Source organism: Malania oleifera, chromosome 3 (assembly GCF_029873635.1).
Source record: "Malania oleifera isolate guangnan ecotype guangnan chromosome 3, ASM2987363v1, whole genome shotgun sequence".
Lineage (NCBI taxonomy): Eukaryota > Viridiplantae > Streptophyta > Magnoliopsida > Santalales > Ximeniaceae > Malania > Malania oleifera.
In genome coordinates this window covers 110,092,291-110,113,319 of record NC_080419.1, presented here as the reverse complement: position 1 = coordinate 110,113,319, position 21,029 = coordinate 110,092,291, and the positions used below count along the sequence as shown (strand labels likewise).

The 21,029-nt window shown below is 37.1% G+C and overlaps 2 protein-coding genes across 5 annotated transcripts in view; one reads left to right on the top strand and one right to left on the bottom strand.

Moving 5' to 3' along the window:
• Window positions 1–1,426: 1,426 nt before the first annotated feature.
• Window positions 1,427–2,280, top strand: LOC131151483 (probable lysophospholipase BODYGUARD 4; the record flags this gene model as incomplete). Its single annotated transcript, XM_058102723.1, is given in 5 exon segments — window positions 1,427–1,501; window positions 1,765–1,865; window positions 1,933–2,011; window positions 2,013–2,062; window positions 2,064–2,280. Coding segments are annotated over 5 exon segments (522 nt in total), but the record flags the coding sequence as incomplete, so codon positions are not given.
• Window positions 2,281–3,481: 1,201 nt separating this feature from the next.
• The window catches only part of LOC131152226 (protein KAKU4), a 75,426-nt gene continuing 57,878 nt past the window's right edge, over window positions 3,482–21,029 (bottom strand). For all 4 annotated transcript variants that reach the window (XM_058103977.1, XM_058103978.1, XM_058103976.1 and 1 more), the window contains 4 exons: window positions 10,897–10,978; window positions 5,487–5,566; window positions 4,068–4,167; window positions 3,482–3,985 (listed from right to left, as the gene is read on the bottom strand). In XM_058103977.1, coding sequence (XP_057959960.1) covers window positions 3,634–3,985; window positions 4,068–4,167; window positions 5,487–5,566; window positions 10,897–10,978 — 614 coding nt within the window. In that variant the 3' untranslated portion in view covers window positions 3,482–3,633. The remainder of the gene's footprint in view (window positions 3,986–4,067; window positions 4,168–5,486; window positions 5,567–10,896; window positions 10,979–21,029) is intronic.

Below are 21,029 nucleotides of genomic sequence, written 5' to 3'. Positions count from 1 at the left end.
AGTGTGTGTAGGGAGAGTTCTAGAGTTCTAAAGGGTTTTGGGGAAACTTAGTCCCAAAGCAACCCAAAATATCCCTTTATAGACCTTTGACCCAGGGAATTTCATCGACGAATTAAGGTCCTCATCGATGAATTCTTCACTAGCCTTGTCGACGAATCAGCAGTCTCGTCGACGAGCCAGATATTCCAATTTTCCTGGGCCTCTCGGCTTTTCCTCATCAACGAACCTCTGAATTTCGTTGACAAGAAGCCTTCTACCTTTGTCGATAAATTTTGGCCTCGTAGACGAAGTATGTAGAATTCCATTTTTACCCCTCTTTTACATAATCAACCCTCATCTCACGATTTGGGTTCTTACAACATGTGTTGTAATGATTTAACTTAGGTGTATTGAAAATGTCACTATTTATGTATCTTTTTTATACTTTTTTTAATTTAATTTCTACATAAGAGTAAAGCATGTTATGTAGGGCTTTGTTTTAATGTTTCAAAAAGGTAACATGTTAATATTTTATATATATATATATATATATATATATATATATATATAAAGAAGAAAAAAAATGTCAAAAAATTATGAAACATTAAAACTAGATTCAATAAATTTTATTTCCTAATATAAACTTAATTAAAAAGAACATATTTTTTTAACTAAAAATTTAAATTTTTATGTGAATATAATTAAAATATAATATCCATAAATTTATAAAAATATGAAAAAAAAGTCATTTAAAAATTATATTTACCATTTGTCAATGTGCATATACAATAAGATTGTTCATATATCACTAATTAAAAAACAAGTTTTGAAATTAAATAATTTATATTCTATTAAAAATTTATTTTTTATCTTTTGGGTTATATTAAGGATTATTTTTTTTATTCAAGGATAAAAATGAGCATTTATTCGATTAAAATTTTAATTTGTATTAATTTTATAAATATTATTTAAAACACTGATTTTATTTTTATATTTTTATTTTTGAATCTAGTTTTAATGTTTCATAATTTTTTGACATTTTTTTCTTCTTTCTATATATATATATATATATATATATATATATATATATATATATAATATTAACATGTTACCTTTTTGGGTTTTTTTAGATCAAGGATTTTATTTGAAAAGAAGAAAAAGAAAGGAAAGTAAGGATAAATCTCGCAGCTTCATGATGCGAGATTTGCTGAACCTGTGCCACGCGTCGCCAGACGAAACGCTAAGTCTTCAAAATCTCGCAACATGATGCTGCGAGATTTATTTTGGCACCGTGTCACGTGTCAGCTTCTCACTCGTTGGGCATTCAAATCTCACAGCTTGGTGCTGCGAGATCACGTGAGCATCAGTTTGAGAAATTTTTTCCCAATAAGAATATTATTTAATATTTTATTTTTTTTTAATAATAAAATGGGAAAAAACTCACTCTACGGGCTGTAATATTGCATTGGCCTTGGCTGCAAAGTACCCCAATTCTGTCAAATCAATCTCCCTCGTTGCACCGGTTAGTGCATCACCTTCTTTGATCAAATATTTCAATAGTGCAATGCAGCCTTTTTTAACCAACAGCTCTTAGTTTGCTCAACTCTTCTTTCCTTTTCTTTTTGGTGCATTGAGCAACAAAAAAGCATTTCATCCAACAAAAAATGCCGTACTTGTTGCTTGGGTTCTTCATGTATATTTCTGTTTTCGTCTTTTTTTAACTCTTTTCTAATTTCAGCCTTACATCTCCTTGTTTAAAGATGATTCTGGCTTAACAGCACTCAGAAAATTTGCAGATATGAACACCTGGGTCGATGCATCTGTTTTCTTATTTGCTGAGACCACAGGACATGGGAGTGGATTCTGAAGCTCCTTACTTGGAGAAGGTAAACCTCAGGACATGGGAGTGGAAAAGGCAAATAGCGAGCAGCCTTTCTTTTTTCCTCCTTGCAAGGATCTTCATTTCATGATTGTGGACTTGACAAGGCAGACCCATCATTCTGCTTGGCATACCATGCACAATGTGATATGTCGGGGGAGCAAAGTTAATGGATGAGTATTTGGAAACCATGAATAAATGTGGAGAAAATGTTTGTCATCCAAGGCGACCGGGACAAGGTTCTGCCTTCGGAGTGCAGGAACATCCTCAAAATGAAGGTAGAGGAAACTGGAATTAGCATCATAAAAACTGTGAACCATATCTCTGTAGTCCTAGGTAGAGAGGATTTCACTCGAGATCTAATTTGGCAGTCTGCTGAGGCCACAAGCAGAAAGGAATGTTTGAAAGATGGCAGATTGTGAACGTTTGGTCCCTCTTACTGCTTTTGTGTTACCAATTCTTTTAGGGGATTTGAGGATGCAGTTTTAAATTGTTTGTGACACAATGATGATCATATGCTTGGTGAACCAAAACTCTGGTCGAATCATTCTTGAAGAACCTTGGAATTTAGCAAATGAATTTGCCTCCAAATGGAAAGAAATTTGTGTCATTGGCAACCAAGACCTGATCAAGTATGCTAAATACCATGTTTGTGTTGTTGAAGTATGCTCAGACTTATGTTCATTATTCTTCCAATGCATGGTAATCTAATGGTCATACTCCTTGCATGTATTGACTATTGCTTTGAAGTTTTTAGTTCATCTCTTATAGACTAGAGTAATTTTTCAAGGAGTGAGATCCTTCCCTTGCATTTAATTTTATTCACTAATTTCCATGCTTTGATTTTTCAAGTAATATGTACGAAGCTTACACATTTGAGGATGCTTTTCATATAAAGTGAGCAATCTTTTAGACCCTGTTACGAACTTGAAAGGAAATTGGGGAAAATAAATACAAAAGCTTATGCTCTTTCTTGTTTGGTTATGGAAAAGAACTTGAGAGAGAAAATGAAGTATATGATAAACTAATGAATGCAATTTCTATGTTACATCTCGTTAACCTTTGAGTTTATTAATTAATTTTTAAACATACTATCCCACATTGCAACCATGCTTGAGCAGCGTAGTCGCAGGGTTTACCCTCAAAATGAGGGAGAGAGATGGGAAAAGGAATGAATGAATAAACTGAGAGAAATCTTTCTTCTCTTGGTAAATAAAAATGATAGCTATAAAAAATAACTCCGGCCGTAAGGGTCCTTCATGTTTCAGACACTGGCTGTGATGTTTGGAGATGTATTATAAAACGTCAACCACATTAGTCTAGCGAGACTTTGACAAAGAGGTAAAAACATCTAAAGCCAGATAATTCACTGATATGAAGTTCCAGAGTGCCTTCTACTACATACAAACAACAATTTAAGGAAAGTGTATAAAGTGCAGGAGAGAAAAAAGGAAATCACGAACATAATAGGGTTTTACATTCCCTCTTTTAACTTCCTTTTTTTTTTTTTTTTCCTGAATCAATAATTTTCAGTGCACCATCAAGGGTTTTAGGTGCATGAATAATGTTGATAGGTGCATTGAGAACTATAGATTTGAAAAAATAATTGAGACGCGCTGTGCATGAATGAAACTATTCCGACAACTAAATTCCCACCGCAAGTAAACAATGAGCTTGATTTTGAGTCCAACAGGACATCTGACTACAATTCGGTTACAAGATAATTTAAATGCTATTGTACAATAAAATACAGTAAGTACAAATGCAGCTCCATATCATTTAGCCTTCCCTCTGGTTTTTCTGGTGTATCTGCTCGGTTTCTTTCCCTGCTGCCTCTCCACTGCAGCGCTTTTGCTGGTCTTCCTTGGGAAGCTCTGTCTTGAATAAGGCTTGGTTGTCTCCTGGGGTAACTCATCATAAGTCATGCTCAAACTATTCTGGGAGTGGGTGTCATTTGCAGCACCATCAGCCTCATTTGCAATTGGGATCTCAACAGAAGCTTCACTAAGAAGCTCGCGGGCCTCCTCCATGTGGGCATTGGTATTTCTCTTGTCATTGCTTGAACTGCCTCGTTGTTGTTCCCTAGATGCTCTAGGCTCTGGTTCTGCGTCCTTTCCGGCAGAAGCACTAATAATCACGGAGAACAGCATTTATTAGAAGTTCAATTAAACAGCAGAAATAACAAAAAATATGTCAGACACCCTTTCACCTAGATCCATGAGAAGGAAAACCATTAGCAGTGTCTGTGCCCCTCAATCCTGTAATTTCTTTCGGCTGCGACTGTTCTCTATCATCATTGGACCTTGAATCTGGATATGCATTACAGCCGAGTCAAGCTCATAGAGGGGATTCTCAAATGACAGTAAGGATACATCAGACTACTGCAAAGTACTTATTTATAATTGGTACAAAATGGAGGCTTAAAATGAATACACTGCTGGAGTTTTCTCTTTCCTTTTGCGCTTGTGTGCATGCATCAGTAGAATGTAGTTAGAGTTCTCTTGCAACTATAAATTAATAATTTTTAGGAAAATGAAGTATATTAATGGAGGACTACATCTACAAGGGGGATCACCCTAGAATAAAAGGACCATTCAATCAAAGAAACAAAATAGAGAACCACTTATCTTTCATGACTTGCACTGGAAAAATATTTTCCCCAAAATGCAAGCAAACGGTTCTCAAAATAATGCAGATGGTCAAATTTACAAGTTGAAACCTTATTCACCACAGATAATTTTTTTACCCTCTTAACTTCATGATGTCATCGACTCAAACACTGACCAGCTTAGAAAAATATGAAAAGAAAAATATCAACATTTACAACCCATGTTAAATTCTAATGCAATATAGTGGATATAATAACAGAGAGAACTTCTGGTTGTTACCTTACCACTGAGACCAAAGTGCAGGAGTTTAAAAAATGGTTGTCAAGTAATATGACACACATACATGTTTGTAACAAGGGTAATGGAGATCAGCTAGATTTCATTCATGTTTATTAAGCATATGTTTAAATTCATGATCAGAAATAACAAGTACAAAAACTGTGATACCAAAAGAGCTCAATAAGAAACGAAGGAATCCATAATTAGTTAAAAAAAAAAAAACAATGGATTTTACAGATCAGTAATTTACACTAACAAATTATGCTCCCATTTGGAACGTCTTAAAAAATAGGGATCGTTTGGAATCACCTAAAAAAAAGTACAATTTTTTTTTAAAGAAGTACTTATCAGAGAAAGTACTTATCTAAAAGTAGTCAAGGATTACTTATTATAAGTACTTCACAGATAAGTACCTTTTTTTTTTAGAGATATTTTTTTAGAAAATACTTATTTTCCTTAAAAAGGAAGAGTAGTTTGGAGAAGTACTTTTTTTTAGTAAGTACTTAATTTAAGTGTAAACCAAACACTAAATTACCCTTTTTTTTTTTTGAGTACTTTTTATAAGTACTTGTGTCAATATGTATCACATAGAAAACTCTTTTTTTTTTCTTTTTTTTTTTTTCAAGTTTACATATAAAGAACTCATATAACCTTAAAATGTCAGAACAAAAACAAGCATGACAAATGGCACGTTGACGTGAAAAGCATGCCGGACAACCAAATGTTTTTGAAAACCTTACCATGTAACATTCCTTCCACTGTAGAACCTAGCTGCTGCTGGTTGAATCCATTATTGTCCTTAAGGCCCTCAACATTATCACTGTAATGAAGCAACACAAAAATTATATGAAGAGAGATAGCTGCATAAGGAAAATAACACACAGGGTTGGGGGCGGGGGTGGGGGGAGAGATAGAGAGCATGGTTATCAAAATCCAGATCCGGATTGTGCAATTCTATGATCCTACGATCCATACTTGCCTAATCAATCCAGATCTTAAGTAGAATCTTAATAAAGTAGGATCTTATCTAGATCTTTAGGATCTAAGGATCGCGATCCTACTGATCCTACTTTTGCAATGGAATATGGATTTTTCCCATCTAGGATTTTAAAGAAAAAGGCCCAATATATATTTTTATTGGCCCAAACACTTTGCGTTTGCAATAGACAAAAAATTTGGTCTAGTTGACTCAACTGCATCAAAATTAGGACAACACAACGAGCATGTTCTAGGATTTGAAGTCAAGAGAGCAGCTGAGCATCACTTGAAAGCTCTCTTTCTTCAAAATTAAAAGCTCTCTGAGAGCCTAGAGTTCTTGATAGACAGATCATAGGTTGTCTATCAGTAGGCTTGGACTGTTCCTTCATCCAGCAACAGTAGAGGCCAGCTGAGAGCTTTCATATCAGCAGAGAGCTTTAACAAATAGGGAGTTGCAGTCAGACTGAGAGCTTAAAGTTGCAGGCCTGTAGCAGTTATGCCTTATCTTTCTAGTACCTATCTTTTTTGCCAAAGATGAGAGCATATAGCTTTCTTTTCTCCGTGACTAACAAAAAATTCTTCCTCTTCTTTTTTATTCTTCTCCTTCTTCTTCTTCTTCTTCTTCTTCTTCTTCTTACGGTCTGATGACAAAACCGCAGAAATTGAGAAATTTACATCAGTTCATTGAATTAAGATTAGCAATTTCTTCTTCCTTCTTCTCTTCATTCTTTTTGCTTTTCTTTTTAATTATAATTATTAAATAAATCAGCTAGCAACAGTCTGCCCTTTGCAGAGCACTTTGCAGTTCAGGCTATTTAGATTTTTTTGTAGAAGGAAAAACCTGCTAGGTGCTAGCTAGCAAGCTAGCTATGTTCCCGAAATATGTTTTAACTTCTCAAACATATTACCAAGTTTTTTATGATTATTTTATTGAGAGTCATCATAAATTGCCAAATATATAAAATTTTAAATTTATTTTACCTTGTAAGTAGAATCTTTTGTTCCAGAATCCAATCTTATGATCCAATCCTGTGGGGAACCTCCCAATGGTCCTATGTAGGATCCTGATTCTAACAACCTTGATAGAGAGATAAAGAGAGAGAGAATTTCGTTTGTGTATGCCCATGTAATTGTATCATACTTTTTCTTTTTCTTCTTTTTCTCACTCCATTTTTCCTTCCCTATTTTTGATGGCCATGGCCAAATGCATGTACTACCACACAAGGGACATCAATGAACAACATCTTGACAACGGCATCTTGGCACAGAACAGCTGTTCTAAAGACTCTGAGCTTGTGCATGCAAGCCCAACAGCCCAAAGCTTTTGCTACTGCACTAGATTTTTACCATTACTCTTGTATCACAAAAGCTCAACAATAATCACATTAAGCACAATATCACTCAAAACTATAAATTTTTCCATACAGGCAATCATGTAGACATCAAGAATTTGAGTGTGACAGTTACTAAGTGCCTGTTTAGTTGTGGAAACAGTTTTTATTTTAAATTTTAGTTTTACAAAAAATAATAAAGAAGTTTGTTAATTTTTCATTTTTACAACATTTGTAGGAGAAACCAATCCCACTAAAACAAAAAGAAGAAAATGCCCAAGAAGAATCAAGGAAAACAACCTAATGGCGCATGACAGTGTTCAGCATGGAGAATTGGTACTATCCAGAAGCCTTGCACATTAATCAAGAAAGGATCTACATTGAACAGGAAAAGAACCACATTGAAAATTTTGGCTTGATTTTATGATTTGGTTATGGTAATATTTCTATGTAGAAAATTATGGAAGTATGTCTTACAATTTTGGAAACTAATTACTTATATATAGTGAGTTGTAAGCCTGGAGGCAGTGTTGATTAATAAATGATAATAGATTCATGGATAGGGTTTTGTACGGGAATGTGTCCCTTGTGTGAGCAATATGTGTGGCATCTCTGCATCTCTGTCTTGCGAGTGCCACACAGCATCAACTTGTTATTAGAGCCATATGACTGCTGTGAAACCACCATCGTCCCACCACCTTCCATCCTCCCTTAACGATGGCATCTTTGTTGTCTGCTGTGCCATTGCAGAAGCTGCAAAGCTTCAAAAGTAGTCACTTTGGCACCAGAAGCACAGGATCCAAAATCCTCAAGAGTCTGCTCCAAGGACTAGGTTACACCACCTAGATCCTTTGACTGACTTCCACTTAAATTGACCACCATGCAACCATTGATGGCTTCCTCCAACCTCAACAGCCATTGTTGGAGCGTTGTTGACTTTTTTTAGGACCTGATTATATTCCTCACCAAAAATGAGTGTACCCTAGCCACCTCATATCACCGTATCCAACTAAACATTGCTAGATCCTTCTAAAACTGTTACCCTCCCATCACAAATCTTGCCATTGCCAAGTTGTAATGCCTCTTTATTAACTCTAGAGATAATAGTAATATGGAGGAGACAATTGTTTCAGGCACTGACAGAACTGAAACCATCCTTTGTTTCAAAGAAAGGAAGACAGGTTATTCACATTTCATTCGATGGTCAAAGGGCGTATTGAAAGCTAATCAGTGGGAATTCTAAAGATTGTCTTCCCTAGGGTTCTTCCTCTTTACCCTTGCAAGATCTTCTCCACACTCCCACTTATCATGTAACTACCATGAGAGCCCCAAATCCCCAACCCACTCTTTCACCTGACCAGTTTCCCTTCTAAAATTACCAAGCCCAATATCAACATCTTTAATCCAGGTAGGCTACCATTTGATCTACCCTATTTCCAGCACAAGCCCAAAGCCATGACCCACCTTTATAAATTTGAGCGCATGCAACAAGATGTGGCTGGTTTAAAAGATAAGCTGGATCACACCCACGACCTCCTATATTGCGCTCATGCAATGATTCAACAACAAAATGGTCAGAACATCGCAACCCTTCAGTTCAACACGGTATATATTCCTAAGGATATTTGGGACTTCGATAGCCAATTGGACAATGTGTTGGCTTGCTTGGATGCCATGACAAAAGGAAAAGAAATGCTTGATGGTATTGGTACTTTGGCTTGGTTGCGCTCAATAAGTAAATCCTAGAAATCCATGTGGGAAGTTGCTTGCTGCTGCTCTTGATTATTTCCAGTAGATCTCCACCGCTTGCTGTAGCTTGATGAAGAAATTGATGGAGCTGCAAATCAATCCCACCAATTTGCATCCATCTTTATTTTTTTTCTTGAATATTTCCAGCCTATCTTTCCTTTCAAGTCCCAACTTCATGTTCATTTTTTAATTTTTACAGAATTTTTTCTTGAATTTGAGTTGTTGTGTGTTCAGATTTTCTTTTTCGTCTGTAAAAATTATTTAATTTGAAGAATGCAACCAATTATTCTGTTTGGATAATTTTATTTGTGCTCGGCATTTTTTATAAAATTTTTTTCCCCAAAAACTGACATTCAGATGTTCACCAAACAATTATACTTTTCAATATTCAGGGGCTCATCAAGCTCCAATTCGGTTTATAAAACTCACAGGCTAATTCGAGCACATATTGCTTAATTTTGTCAAAACCCCCTTCCTCTAGTATCCCACCCATTCTGATGAACTCCACACACACTTTTAATACCCTAATGCCATGGTGGATTAGCCTCTAAGGGGAACCTCCAAAACCAATTCCAATTTATTTTTTGATACACATTTCCAAGCCCCAAACCCCTCAGACTTGGGTCTCCTACCAACATCCCGATCTACAAGATGATAACTCTTATTCACACCACTGCCTGACCACAATGAATGTCTCATCAACTTCTTCAAAACCCTCAACACACTTGTAGGAACCCAAAAAAATGATAAGAAATAAATGGGAATGTTATAAAGGTATGAAAAAAATGAGTAATATGATCCCTACTGGTAAGTAGGCCCTCTTCAACCCTTCCAAGTTATTTCCCACTCTCTCACTCTATTTCCACCATTTATAACTTTTAATCTTCCAAATTGACTTCCAAGAAAGGCTAACCCACCCATCCACAAAAATTTCCCTGTCAATAGGCAAGTAATAGGAAGATTTTTACACGCATGCCCCAGTTTCCAAAACCCTAATCATAAATGATAAAAAAGAAGGGCTTCCCTGGGCCACAAGGCCGAAACATAAATCATATTCAATGCAATAATCAGCGCTGCTTCCAAAGGCTCATAACCCACTGTGTATTAGTTAATTTCCTAAATTCTTATTGGCATAAGTTCCCTACATACTAATTTGCTATATAAAAATAATGATATAACCACACCATAAAATAAAATCAAAATTTCAAAATATGTATCCTTTCTTGAAAGATGCAAAAGGCCTCCTGGCAGGTACAAGCCTTCACGATGAACACTCTCTCTTGCCATCACAACCTACACATGCAAAGAGAAACAACCAGATACTTTCACAAATCCATCCACCTCCACACACAAAAGCCAAGTGGCTCCCTACCCATCATTGTGTTCAAATCATTACAATCGACGCCATACCTTCCTATAACTGCCGCCCTCCAAAATGATATTTTTTCCAGCATGAGCTGCCATGTGAATTTGATAAGGAGAATTTGTTAAAAATACCACCATCGATTTATAGCATAATTTAACACAAACCCGCTTCACCAAATGACCTTTAGACTCCTCTTTCACACCACACCCACCAGCAACACATTGTACATTCTTCAATCTCCATGCCATAAGCAAGGAATAGGCAACAAAGGAAACTAAGCAAGGAATAGGAAACTAAGGAACTAAGGCATTAATTAAATACAAATATTAGGAAAAGAACTTTTGTGCCTGCACCCATTTCAAATGAGAATTCCTCTTCCAAAACACATTTGTTTTCAAATCTCTCCACAGGAGATTTTTTTAGAATAATAACAAAAAGATCATAACACTCAACATAGCATGAAAAAAATAAAAAAAAAAAAAACAAATGATGTAGGATATTAGGCAAGCAATGGGGTATCCCAATATTTCACAAAATAAAGAAACAATACAAAACAGTACTTTTTGATGCCAGATTTACAAAAGTTGTGCTGAGAGTCATGTAAGCTTGTGCCGTACAAAATAAAGAATTCAATGCTCACTTGGAATCCTATTTTATGGGAGATGTTACCCACCCACAAAAAAAAGAGTGAAGAAGACTGAAAATTGGAGAAAGTAAAACACCAACCTCTGTAAGACTGCCAGTACGATGTCTGATGACAGAAGTTCACGTGGAGAGTTTATTCTCTCTTTTGAACCGTCTTGGAAACCTAAAAACAAAAGGAATGTCTTCAGAAACTAAATAATGTTCAGCATGGGGCTGGAGGTTGGAGGGGATGAAGCATAAATCATTATTATACATAATTTCATTCATCTCTTTGGATTGTATCAATTCAGTCAGAATGAAAAGAAGCTATGATCAGTACTAAAATCACCATTCATAAAGGACAGAAACATTTCATTAGTCAACATCAATTTAACAAACATCATTAGTTCTATCCCACTTACACCAATGGTTAGATCTTCCATGATAATGATCAGTCCTTATTCCACCAACCCTATATGCATTTGAAATTGGTGAATACTACCAACAAAGATAAAACCACTTACACTTAACATTTTTCATATGGGTCATGTCAACTAGCTTGATAGACGTTGATCAGCAGAATTTCTAACAGCTTAAGCTTTGGGGGTACTGGTAGCATAACTCAATGTTAGAACAGCAGTTGTTCCTGGGAGGTTTGGTTCCAGCCTCCAGGAGGTCATCAATGAAGTTTTGAATTTAGACCTGCCACTCCAAAGATCCAAATCACTGCTTTGGTTGCAAGAATACCAACATAGCAGCTTGAGGCAAGTAATATGATAGAAATCATTAGTGTTTTAAAAGGCAAAGGCATAAGGCGAGGCATTTTACCCCTTTTTAGGTGAGGCATAAGCCTTTCGGGAATTTAATTTTTTATTTAAAAAAATATATAAATAAATTATATATACTAAAAATACTTTGGATTTTTATTGTATAATTAAAATAACGCATGTTCTTTAAATTTCAGGATTACCTCCCTTGAGGTTTGTCAAAAAGACATAAACCTCTCTTCATATTTGGCAAAAAGGCTAACTTTTTTAGAGGTATAAGTGTCCCAAAAATCAAATGTCAGGAGAGGCCTGTGGGATTTCTGTCATCTCAGAGGAGGTCTCTGGGATTCATAAAACCTTGAGGGAGGTCCTTATCTTTTTGCCAAACCTTAGGGGAGGTTAGCACCTTATGTTGTTAATTTTACCACAAAAAAATAGCTTAGAGAGTCTGCCTATAGGCTATTGGCCCATGAATTATTAGGGCCGCTTCCATGTGCCCATCATTGATCTTAAATATTTTACTGCAAGTGTCCACCCTTGCTTTATTGGTTATAAAAATAAATAAAAAAAGATTTGTCTCTCAGTTCTCTCTCTCTCTCTCTGAGATAACTCCCAAATGGAATTGAAGAGAGATCATCTCTTAGTTGCCATGTCTTGCTGGAAGTGAGGAAAGTCGCTTGTAAGGAGAGAGGGTTTCTAGAAAGAGGTTGCTTGAGAAGATAGTCACTGATGTAGAGAAGATCCGATGTTGGTTGAAGATATGAAGAGATGTTGAAGATCTAAAGGAGTTTGCGTCTTCGTCAGCAAGAGGAGAGAGTGAAAGGTTTATAAGCAGTGATAACTTGTCAAAAGGCAGAAGGATCTTCATTTGTTGGTGACCCGTTTGTGGTTAATTGAGTGCTTAACCTTATTTGTGGTTGTTTCAATTGTTCTAGAAGTTCACCTTGTTTGTTGTTGGTTTTGTTTGTGAGTGTTGGGATGGAGCTTGCGAATACCAAGAGCAATTTGTTTGATGTGTATTTTTGATTTGCTACTACATAGAGGTTGTGTGTGCGCTAGGATGGGGATCCAAGTGTGTTTCCCTCTTCAGACACTTATTAAGGTAACATCATACTATAACTGTCTTAAAGGAATAGTATTCAACGTTCTTATAGTATCAAACATCCCAACAAGCATCTCATCACATTGAATCTTTTGCTTAGAACGGTAGTGCTACAATTTGTATGTCATCTGGTATCTCTTCTGCTTGTCCTTGGGTTATCAACTCTGTCGAGAAAATTTCTTGGGGTCATTCAAGAAAGCTTTGAGCATATTTAAACTCATACATATTGCTTGAACAGCTTCTTGGTTTATCAAAGGTCAATTTAAAGAAAATCATTTTCTTACTCTCATTTATTCTTTGCATAATATTTTTGAGAGGATTTTACAATCTCAACCGAGCCTCATTTTAAAATCATTTGAGTACATATAGATTTTCATCTATACAAATCAGCTTATTGAAGAAGCAATTCTTTGTACAAAAAATTTATTTCTTTTGTATCCCTGCGATTCGAGTAGTGAATCGTGCCAGGCGTAGGATATCGCCTGAAGAGGAGGGCTCCATCCTACTAAAGGAGTGCTGTAAAGGATGGCTCCATCCTGTAAGGAGTGTGTAAAGGGAGGCTCCACCTTGCAAGGAGTTGTAACGGTTTTGCTCTGCCCGGTTAAGGGAGCTGGTTAGTGAAATCCTCAAGCGGGTTGGCTTGAGGCGAGGACATAGACAGGGTTTGCCGAACCTCGTAAAAAATCGTTGTGTTTGCTCTCTCTTCCCTAAACTATTTATTTTCCGCACTTGTATTCTATATTTAATTTGATGTGCATGATTTAAATATTTCCAAATCTTAATATCTGTGATATTTGTGATTGCTTGGAAAAGCCCTAGGTTTGAGTATTACTGCTTATGGATTTCAAAATTAGGATATAAACGACCTAGGTTTTTTAAATACCCAATTCACCCCCCTCCCCCATTGGGAATACACCATAAATCACACCTTTCAATCTCATGTCAGTTTATAAGCTTACAAAACCACTAAATTGTTCTATAACCTTCTTTCCTAATTATGTGCTTATTCAAGATCTAAAGACAAGGAAGATAATTGGCACAAGATGTGAGGCTCGTGGACTTTACAACAACTTTGCTTGCACAACCACTACTACACCACTTCAAATCTATTGCCCTTGGTCATCTGTCATTGGACAAGTTGAAACAGTTAGTTCTTGCCTTAAGTTGTGTGTCTAATACTGAATGCATCTTATCAATTGGGAAAACATCATCATGTTTGCTTTGCTTTTCAAGCCAACAAATTGGCAATTAGTCCTTTCATGCTTGTCCATTTTGATGTTTAGGGTGCTAGTCATGTCACGTCGAATTGGGCCATTGGTACTTTGTTACATTCATTGATGACTACTCCAGGATGACTTGGTTGTATTTGATGAAAGATCGTTCTAAGTTGTTTGATATCTTTTATGCCTTCTGTTCTCAAATAAAGACTTGGTTTGATATGCTAGTCAAGATACATTGCAATGATAATGCTAAGGAATACTTCTTGGGTATTAGACGTATCGAGATCTCATATGGGAACCGTCTTGTCAGAAAGGAAGTATGTTTTTGATCTTTTAGATGAGACTGGGCTGTTAGGATCCAAATTTATTGATAGACCCATGGATCCCAATTGTAAGCTAGTGCTAGATATGGCTGATTTGTTGCCTAAGCCAAGACAGTATTGGAGACTTGTTGGAAAGTTGAATTATTCCACAACCACTCAGTTGGACATATCCTTCACAACAAGTGTTGCAAGTCAATTTTTGAATTCTTTGAGACAAGTCATTGGGATGCAATAATTTACATCTTGAGATATCTTAAAGGTGCACCTGGGAGAGGTCTCTTATATTAGGATTTGGGTCACACTCATATTTATGGATATATAGATGCAGATTGGACTGGGTCACCTTCCAATAGAAGATCCACAACCGGGTACTGTATCTTTATCGGTGGTCATTTGGTTTATTGGAAGAGTAAGAAACAAGCTGTTGGGCCTAGGACAAGTGCAGAGTCTTGAGTATAGGGCCATGGCACACACTACATATGAACTTGTTTGGTCGAAGAACATGTTGGAAGAATTGGTTTTTCCACATTCTCAACCTATGGAGTTGATGTGTGATACTCCAGCTGCTATTCAGACTGCCTCCACCTTGCTCTTTCATGAGTGAACAAAGCACATTGAAATTGATTGCCACTTTGTTCAGGTGAAACTTGCGTAGAAGCTCATTACAACCACTCATTTGAAGACAGACTTGCAACTTACTAATTTATTTACTAAAACCTTGGGAGGTGCTTGTGGAAATTCATTTGTAACAAGCTAGGAGCATGTGATATATATGCTACAACTTAAGGGGGAATGTTGATGGTTCTTTTGGTCATTTAGCATTGTTAGCATGTACTAGAGTTATGTTAGTACGTGTGAGTTAGTAAGGGTATTATGGACACTGGTATGTACTACTTGACATATATTACAAATAGGTATATGCCTATCATTTATGTTAGGTCTTTCATTTTACTCAAAATCTCACCACCACCCACTACAAATAAAAAACAAGGAAAGAGGGATACCCTAGATGACCTGAATCACTCTTTAGGCTGCCATTAATTATTAGTGTTTTAAAAGGCGTTTGTAAGGCGCGCCTCAAGGCGTTTTGAGCATAAAATGCCCTAAGGCGTAATTGGAAAGGCATAAAGCCTCAAATGCGTACGCCTTAGCCAAAAAAAATGCGCATTTTACGCCTCATTTGGGAAGGCGTACGCATTTCAAGAGCACCTGATTTAAAATATAAATAAAAAAGGAACAAGCACGGCCTGAATCGTCAAAAACACCTCGATTAAAGCTTCTTTCCTCCCTCTCTCGACGATTCCTCCAGCTTCTTCTCCCTCTCCGATGACTCAATAACAGCTTCCGACAATTCCTCCAAGCTTCTCATCGCCCTCCAACAACTCGATGATTGCTTCTGACGATTCTTCCAAGCTTCTCGTCTCTCTCCGACGAGTCAAGGATCCCTTCCAAGCTTTGACCTACCTTTGATGACTCCTTCCAACGTATCATCTCTATTCAACAACCCCTTCAAAGCTCTCGTCTCTTTTGATCTGCCTCCGATGACCCCTTACAAAGTCTCATCTCTCTCCAACAACCCATTTGAACCTCTCGTCTCTCTACAGCGACCCTCTACAACATCACTGCTTAGAGATTTCATCTCATTTTGAGATCTTTGCTCAAACTAATTCAAGTATTCAACTCTTACTCGCTCCACTCTCCAGTGTTGTTCATAGCAAACTCCCACGAGGCCCTCTTCCATTGTCTCTATCTCTAAAACTGAAGGTAGCTGCAGCTGGCTTTTGGTTTGTTTCAGTTTTCAATTTTCAGTTTTAATTTCCTGCTGCAGCTGTCTGAAGGTGATTCAAAGGGGCACAAAAAAGATTTTTTTTGGAAATGCATAAAAGTTGATGGAGAAAAATATTTTAGATGCAAATTTTGTGATCAAACTTGCGGTGGGATTGTGACAAGATTTAAACATCATTTGGCAGGGTACAAGTAGGGCAATGAAACCTTGCCCAAAAGCTCCTCAAAACGTGAGAGATGAGTGCAAGATTGCTCTTGAAAAATTCCAAGAAGAGAAAGGTAAAGAAATAAACTTCTTGAAGAGATTGGGATGGGCCCAGGAGGAGGGACTCAGAGTGTCATGTCTCCATTAGTTGGACATATTGAGCAGCATAACAGTGGGCCTGGCCTTAATCCCAAGGGTAGAGGTCCAATGGACAAGTTTTCATTTTCATAGACCAAACAACCCACTCTAAACTCAAAATGGAAGAAGGAAGAAAGAAATGAAGTGTGTAGGAAAGTTGGTCGTTATGTGTTCAACAATGCTTTACCATTTAATTTGATGGATGACGTATATTGGCGTGCTATGGTGGATTGTATTTCTAATTACGGGCCAGGTTTCAAGCCTCCATCTATGCAAGAGATGAGGACATGGATCCTTAAAGATGAAGTGAAAGACATCAATGGCATGTTGAAAGACCACAAAAAAACTTGGAAGGAATATGGATGTTCTATCATGGTTGATGGATGGGCTGATGGGTGTTCAACGGTCTTGATTAATTTCCTTGTGAATAATACTGCTGGTACATGGTTTTTAAAACCCATTGATGCTTCTGATTCTATAAAAAATGGTGATTGGATGTTTAAGTATATGGATGAGGTGGTTAAGGAAGTTGGTGAGGAGAATGTTGTGCAAGTGATAACTGATAATGCAAAGAACATAATAAATGGTGGAAAAAAGCTTATGGAAAAGAGGGAGAAGCTCTATTGGACTCCATGTGCTACACATTGCTTGGATCTCAAGTTGGAGGATATTGCAAAATTGAGGATCCATGCAACCACAATCCTGAAGACTAAGCAAGTCGTGAAATTTATTTATAATCATTCCTATGTACTTGCAATGATGAGAAAGCATTTCACCAACAACAAAGAACTCATCCGCCCTTCAGTGACGCGCTTTGCTACTGCATTTTTGACACTTCAAAGCATTTACAAACAAAAGCGCAGTCTTCAATCTATGTTCTCTTCTATGGTGCACTTCTACATATGCAAAAATGCATGAATGTATAAGGACTCACTCAATAGTTTTATTTGACCAACATTTTTGGCCTCACGTGGCTTATGTTATCAAGAGTGTTGTCCCTCTTGTGTGTGTTCTAAGAGAAGTTGATTTTGAGGAAAGACCAGCCATGGGGTTTCTCTATGAGTAGAAGGATTCAGCAAAGGAAAAATATTGCTGCAAATTTTTCTAGAAATGCCCAAGAACTATGGACTCATTTGCATAAAAATAGATGATAGATGGACTCCACAACTTCATCACCCTTTACATGCCGCGGGATATTATTTAAATCCCCAATTGCATTATAAGGAGATCTTTTCTGATTGTGAAGAAAGGACTACTTGAATGCATGGATAGAATGTTGAGATATGAGGAGAGGCTAGCTACAAACATCCAATTGGATTTGTTTGATAATGCACGAGGGGATTTTGGGACTCGAGTGACTATTGACTCCAGTATGTAGAGAAGCCCGGGTAAAAATAATACTTCAATATAAATTAGTTAATTAGTAGTACTCTATCCTTGTTTCTTCTCATAACTTGGAACTTAAACATGTTTTTTTCTTTTGTAGCTAATTGGTGGGAGTGCTTTGGGATAAAGACCCCAGAATTGACCAAGTTTGCTATTCATGTTCTTAGCCTGACATGTAGTGCTAGTGGATGTGAGAGGAATTGGAGCACATTTGAGCAGGTTCTTAGTTTTTACAAATGCCATGTTATTATTGTTTCACCCAAATATGAAAATCTCTTCTAATATCTAAAAATTTAAATGGCTTAAACTCAATTGTGTATTCATACGAAAAATAGGAATAGATTAGAGCACAAGAGATTGAATGCTCTAGTTTACGTGAAGTACAACACCAAACTGAGGGAGAGAGCTCTAAGAAGAATACAAAAGTGTGATCCAATATTGGTGGCGGAAGTAGCTTCAGATGATGAATGGATCACTAGAAAGGAAGAACCTATCCTCCCAAAAGATACTTCTTGGTTTGATGATGAAAATCTCCTAGAAGTTGATGCTATTAGAGCTTTTCCCGTGGTAGCTTTTGAAGGAGATGATGCTCAAGCAACACAAGCTTCTGGTAGCTCGCATTCTATACTTCCTCGCAAAAGGAAGATTAGTGATTATTGTGAGAACTTGAGTACATACATATCAATAGTCATTTTTGAATCTACTAATTTAAAATTCTCCATTATCCTAACTCCTAATCTATAGCTTTATTGAATTTCTAGGCACTCAAGACAAAGGCAAGAGGCCAATATTGGTCACAATTGAGGAAGACGATCATGTTGAAGTGGGGGAGGGGGAATTTATAAGTGGAAGAACTCCTACTATAGGTGAGTTTGATGAAGATGAGGATTTTGATGAAGATCTTGATAGTTCCTTCAGAACTTTGTTGATTTAGATTTAGATTCTTAGAAATTAGAATCTTAGATGATGAGACATTGTGATGTTTGTGGCTAATGTTAGCTAAAATTGGCCTATATGATATTTAAAAATTATGTTTTTATTTTTTTCTCCATTCTTTTAAAATTTTTCTCTTTTTTTTTTTCTATATATAATTTGATTTTATTTATTATTTCAAAAATACAGCTGCAAAATTCTTACGCCTCAAGGCTTATGCCTCGCCTTGCAGAGGAGGGTAAAACGCCTCGCCTTACGCCTTTGCCTTTTACAACATTGTTAATTATCATTGAAAAATAAGCATTTGATAAGCACCCTCATCCAATTCTTACACTTCTCTCCAAATGCAAATGATCTCACACACGCTATATGCTAAACTAATGGGCTGAACTCTGCCAACTTCATCGACGTACTCTGATCCCATTGAATTCTCCACCACCAAATCCCAAAACTCCTGAAAAGAAAGGTACTATAAATTCATCCAGTCCCTCCCTATGCTGAACACAACCACGACCTCCACCTAAAAAAGCCTCTCTAGCCAAGACATTAATGTCTTGGAAAATAGGATTCCACTCCAACCCTCGATCATTGGCCTTTAAAAGTCTTCCTCCACGTACAGGTTTTTAAAGAAATCAGTAGCCTCTTCTGATATCAACTGAACATCAATCACTACCTCCTGATGTAGGAAAAGAAGCTGTGTACCATGGCAGACCCTTTTTGGAGACTCATTCAAAGGAATTGGGTCAAGGATTATTGGGCTTAACTAATAGTGTTTTATGTGTTTAGTTTAATTAGTACAGGATTATGTGGGGCTTGTTTGTAATATTTGTGTATTATAGCAGTGTGTTTGTAATTTCATATAGTTTTAGGGGTATATATGTAATTTCATGGGAAGAACTCCTTTTTCACAGGCTTAAAAACCTCTCGAGATGTCTTAGCAGAGGTCGAGTAAGATTTACCCTGGACTCTATTCAAAATTGCCATCAAACTAGCACATGCAGAAACTGTTGACTTACAGGGAAAAATCACCAAACTCCCTTCCTCAACTACAGCATTTTGGAAGCCTACCTCCTTCAAATGGCAAACAGCTGAATACCATTCTGTACATTCTTGGCATTTCTCCCAAAGTCTAAGGTCCCCCACTCCTGCTGATTAAGTAGTTCACATTCCCCCAAATCCACAATGCCCCCATGCTCAAAGCCACATTTTCTTCAATATTTACATGCAAATCAAATTCATCCCTTAGGCCATGAGTGTCAATCAAGTAATCCTACAGTAACCCTCTCTCAGCTTCACTCATACTATCAAACTCCCCTCTCTCACCTAGCTGAACACCAGATGCAACAGAGAATTAAACCCACAATCCCCTTAACAACACCTCCTTGCCTTCTAAATTCATCTCAACATTCTCTTTGCCCACATACTTCATTACCTCAGCTTCCATATGAATTATATTAATCTACTCTGAGATTTTGAAGGCCTCACCTTCAAATTGTCCTCCTAGGGAATCCCTGTCCCTGCCTTGCAAATTCATTTTTGGCATTTTAACAGGGGGGTCTCACATATCATAATTTGTCTCCTCTTTTGTGATTAGATCTTCAGTATCAAGCTTCCCATTACCTTCCTGGGCTTGTCACCTTCATCCACCTCTCTTCAACTGTCTCCAGCATTGTCATAATTTGCCTCCCTGCAACCCAATGCTCAATTTGGGTTCAATTGACCCTTCTTATCCCAGCATAAGAGCCATTTGTGTTGGGCTTTGGTTTAGCAGCTCAAACTTTTTTAATCCTGAGCCCAATCCCCTTATCACCAGCTGAAGCATTTTTTGTAGGTCTCTTTTGAAACTGTCAGGCTGGCTTACAAGAACCTTAGAAGCCCCTCCTTTTATTTGACTTAGATTGGACGCAGAAAATACCCGCCCATCCCACCTTTTGCCTTCTCAGCTCTTGGGTTCTCTACAGAACTTATTTGGCCCATTTTGTAGCCGATCTTTTTGGCACATGCACCCCCCCTGACTAGAGATCCAACCGAGCTAATTAGGTACCCCACCCCAAATATCTTCCCTACCATTGGCCATTGAGCTCCCTCTCCTTCAGAATATCTCAATCAACATTCAAATTAAAATATGAGTCAGGTTCTTGTCCTGCACATCTCCCTTCCCAACAGCAATCTCCACATTCTCTCCTTCGACATGCAAAATCCAGCCAAATTTCCCCACAAGGCTCCCATCCCTCTCCAATTGACTTAGCTTCCTGTCCTCTTCTCTGAAACACTTACAGCTTCTTTTCAGCTTCCACAACATTGAAACATCCACTATCTCTGCACTTCAATCATAAATTCCCATGCTGATTAACAAAAACATGACCATTCACAATT